The sequence below is a fragment of the Rhododendron vialii genome, chromosome 11a (assembly GCF_030253575.1).
Source record: "Rhododendron vialii isolate Sample 1 chromosome 11a, ASM3025357v1".
In the NCBI taxonomy this organism is placed as follows: domain Eukaryota; kingdom Viridiplantae; phylum Streptophyta; class Magnoliopsida; order Ericales; family Ericaceae; genus Rhododendron; species Rhododendron vialii.
In genome coordinates this window covers 6,527,797-6,531,824 of record NC_080567.1, presented here as the reverse complement: position 1 = coordinate 6,531,824, position 4,028 = coordinate 6,527,797, and the positions used below count along the sequence as shown (strand labels likewise).

The window sequence follows — 4,028 nt, the reverse complement described above, 5'->3', positions numbered from 1 at the left end:
AGTGAGATTTCATGAGAGTACAGCAAAATACCCCTATCCTCGTTGAGGAAGACCCCTGGTTTCCTGTAATGTTTCCAATCCTGAACGCCTTCTATGAATTCTTCGGAGCTCTGCCCCCGATGGAAAACTTTGAGATTGGTGATGAGGAGGAAGAAATCGGCGACGAAGAGGATGCCAATGAGGCAACTCTCAAGGAGGACAAGACCTCGGAGGCTGAGGATTGCCAATTAGGCATAACTTAGAAAAGTCTAGTAATCATTGTAATCCTTTAAGATGTAGGATGTTGGAAATTAGGATCACCGCTATCTATTTAAGAATCTCCTAGTTGTACTCTTCTTATGTTTGATAATAAAAGGCTTAGCTATTGTTAGACTTTTGATACAATAGTTGTGCAGTAGAGAGCTTAGGCTAATGGAGTTATCTATGTTGTACTTATTTATGTTTCAATGAAGATTTATGATCATTGTTTATGTGCGTACTTGTATATGTAACTACCCCTTTACACCGTTAAGTCTAATATATAACTTTCCTTATTAATATAGATGTCGTACGTACCACAAGGAGGATGCCCACTTTTCGCCCCACGAGTCTTGACCAACTACCGGTCATTGCTAGCACCAGAGTACACAGGACCATCTGAGGATGGGATGGAACTCTATGAGGTCCCAATCACTTGGGAGATACCCTCACCCGTTGCAACTCCCAAGAACCTTCCACCTACCCAAGTCCCAGCACCACCTATGCAGAATTTCGGGCAAACATTTGACTATATTATGTTTGACTCGGAGTTGGAGACCGCAATACTGAACCTCTCCCAATACTACCTTGAACCGTTGGAAGAACCACTTGTCCTAACTATGGAAGATCTACTCGCACAGGAACGTGAGCACCTTCTTAGGGTCGAGACCGCTGCTGAGAGAAGCTACAAGATGTGGCTAAGAGAAGTTTTTGGAATCAGTCCACCCTAGAGTGTTGTGGCCACAAAGTAGAATAAAGCTTTGTAAGCAGTAAGATGGTGTAGTAAGAGCGTGTAGGATCGTTTCAACTTGTATTAGGAAAACTCTGCCTCTACTTGCCTTTGTAGTAGAACTCTATGCCTATGTTTGTAATTTTCTGCTTATCTATGAAAAGCTTGCTGTATTTTAAAGGAGTACTATTGCATACTATTTGATATATTGCTTTTGACTTTAAAAAGGAAAATACCTTTTGCAAATAGAAAATTTTGTTAGCTAGACTAAAACACCCCCTTTCGATTTCGACCCGTAGATGGTGAATCGACACAGCAGGCTAGGATACGAGAATGGAGAATCCTCTAACCCTCACCCCGACTTAACCCAAGTCATGCAAGTATTTGTAGCTGCTCTGAATGCCAACCGCTGAAACCAAAACCGCGATGATGAACCTATGACCAGAACCCGAGCGATGAACGAATTTTGCAAACGCCAACCTCCGACCTTCAAAGGAGATACCAACCCCACCGTGGCTGAAAGAAGTCAAGGTGATCCTGGACACCTTGGAGATTACCTGAGATGGAGATTGTGTAGCCTTAGCCACATATCAACTAAAGGGAGAAGCCCGTTATTGGTGGGATCTGATGGAGGCAACCCATACCATAGCCACTATGACATTTGCCGAGTTTGAAACCCTATTCTTCGACAAATACTTCCCCACACCTCTTCGCCTAGCCAAAGAGCAGGAATTTCTAAACCTAAAACAGGGGACAATGACTGTTACCCAGTACGCGGCTAAATTTGAGGAACTGTCCCGTTATGCCTTAACCTCCATACCAACCGAGGACAAGAAAGCAAGAAGGTTCGAGTGGGGGCTAACAACCGCTCGAAGGGCTGTGGTGGCTCAAGCTTTTACCACCAATGCCGAAGTCGTGAAGTGTGCACTACGGCTAGAGAGTGAGGAGGCTGACTTCAAAACCCGATGGAGGAAGGCAATAGGCAATATTGGCAGACCGATCCGAACCCAACCATCCAACAACAACCGTGGACCCTACCCCCATAAACCTTCTAACCCGACTCAAAGCAATCAACCATGGGAGACTGCTACACCAGAACATGGCGAACCGCAGAGGGGAGGTCAAGACATAGCCACAGTTCAGTGCTACAACTGTCAGGCTATGGGCCACATTAGGCGCAACTGCCCGCAACCTCAAAGGAGGAGGGATGGGAGCTTTGGAAACCAGAGAACTCAGCCACCAGAATAGGCTAGTTTTGGGAAGCAAAACCCTGGAGGCCCATCACAGCAACAAAATGGGCAAAACAAAGGAAAACAGCGACATAGCCACAGTTCAGTGCTATAACTGTCAGGCTATGGGCCACATTAGGCGCAACTGCCCGTAGCCTCAAAGGATTAGGGATCGGAGCTTTGGAAACCAGAGAACTCAGCCACTAGAACAGGCTAGTTTTGGGAAGCAAAACCCTGGAGGCCCATCGCAGCAACAAAATGGGCAAAACAAAGGAAAACAGCCCATGGGAACCCAGCAAGGCACTGAAGGGCGCATATTTGCACTACAGACTGAGGAACAAGAATCGGATTCCTCTGTGATCCAAGGTACGCTACTATTATATAGTACCTGTGTACAATCCTTGTTTGACTCTGGTGCATCTCATTCTTTTATATCTACTGCCTGCGTAACTGCTCTAGCACTAGAAACATAACCCCTAAGTATGTGTATGAAAGTATCATCACCATTAGGGGGAAGGATAGGTGTTAGTCTAGTGTGTAGAGGGTGCGAACTAGAAGTAGCCAACTTGCGACTAAACTGCTATCTTAGAGATCAACATGGCGGATTTCAATGTAATCCCAGGGATGGACTGGATATCAGCACATCGAGCGGTCATAGACTGCCCTCAGAAGACGGTGACCGCGTATACCCCCGAAGGGACTCGTTTCCAATTTAAGGGGGATAGACAAACGGTGAGCCTGACGACGAGAAGATCCAGGTGGCAGAATCAACTGTTTGGATGGCTAGCTAGTCTCCAGTTGGGAGAAGCCGATAGGATGGAAGTGGGATTACCACACATCATGTGCGAGTACACCGATACTTTCCCTGAAGAACTTCCTGGCTTACCACCCAAAACAGAGATAGACTTCTCTATAGAATTCTAACCGGGAAATGGCACCAATCTCTATGGCGTCGTATCGAATGGCCCTAGCTGAACTAAAGGAGCTCAAGACCCAATTGCAATAGCTGTTGGACAAAGGGCTTATCAGGCCAAGTACGTCACCATGGGGAGTACCTACACTGTTCGCAAAGAAGAAAGAAGGGACGCTTCGACTATGTATCGACTATAGGAGGTTAAACCAAGTCATTGTCAAGAACCGATATCCATTGCCTAGGACCGATGATCTCTTTGATCAATTGAGAGGAGCGACCTGTTTCTCCAAGATCGATCTTCGATCCGGCTATCATCAATTAAGAATCCAAGATGAGGATATCGCTAAGACAACCTTTCGTACGAGATACAAACACTACGAGTTTTTAGTGATGCCATTCGGGCTGACAAACGCTCCGGCAATATTCATGGGTCTCATGAACAAGATTTTTCAACCCTACTTAGACAAATTCATAGTGGTGTTCATTGACGACATCTGGATATACTCTGCCAATAAGGAAGAGCACGAAGGACACCTTCGAATGGTACTACAAGTACTCTGAGATAGCCAATTTTATGCCAATGCAAGAAAGTGCGAGTTTTGGCTGAAAGTGGTTAAGTTCTTGGGGCACGTAGTATCCAAGAATGGGCACGTAGTATCCAAGAATGGAATCAAGGTGAACAAAAGTAGGATCGAAGCAATATTGAATTGGAAGCAGCCGTACATCTGAAATTACTGCCAGAAGTCGACACTGCCAAAGGCTTATTTTCCCGTAACTGCATAGGTTCTTTCAGTGCCTTTGCTCATAATATCCAAGCTTATGGAATATCGTATGAGCTTGCTTGATGTTCGATTTTCCCCAAAATGAGGATGGAGTACTTACGCCTTATGATTTTGGAGTGATTCTGTTCAAGTTGATC

At 45.3% G+C, this 4,028-nt stretch overlaps 1 protein-coding gene across 1 annotated transcript; it reads left to right on the top strand.

Moving 5' to 3' along the window:
• The first annotated feature begins 1,422 nt into the window (after nt 1–1,422).
• Nucleotides 1,423–2,215, top strand: LOC131306822 (uncharacterized). Its single transcript, XM_058333252.1, has 2 exons — nt 1,423–1,600; nt 1,686–2,215. The coding sequence occupies exons 1-2, from the start codon at nt 1,423–1,425 to the stop codon at nt 2,213–2,215; spliced, it is 708 nt and encodes a 235-aa protein (XP_058189235.1).
• The last annotated feature ends 1,813 nt before the right edge of the window (nt 2,216–4,028 follow it).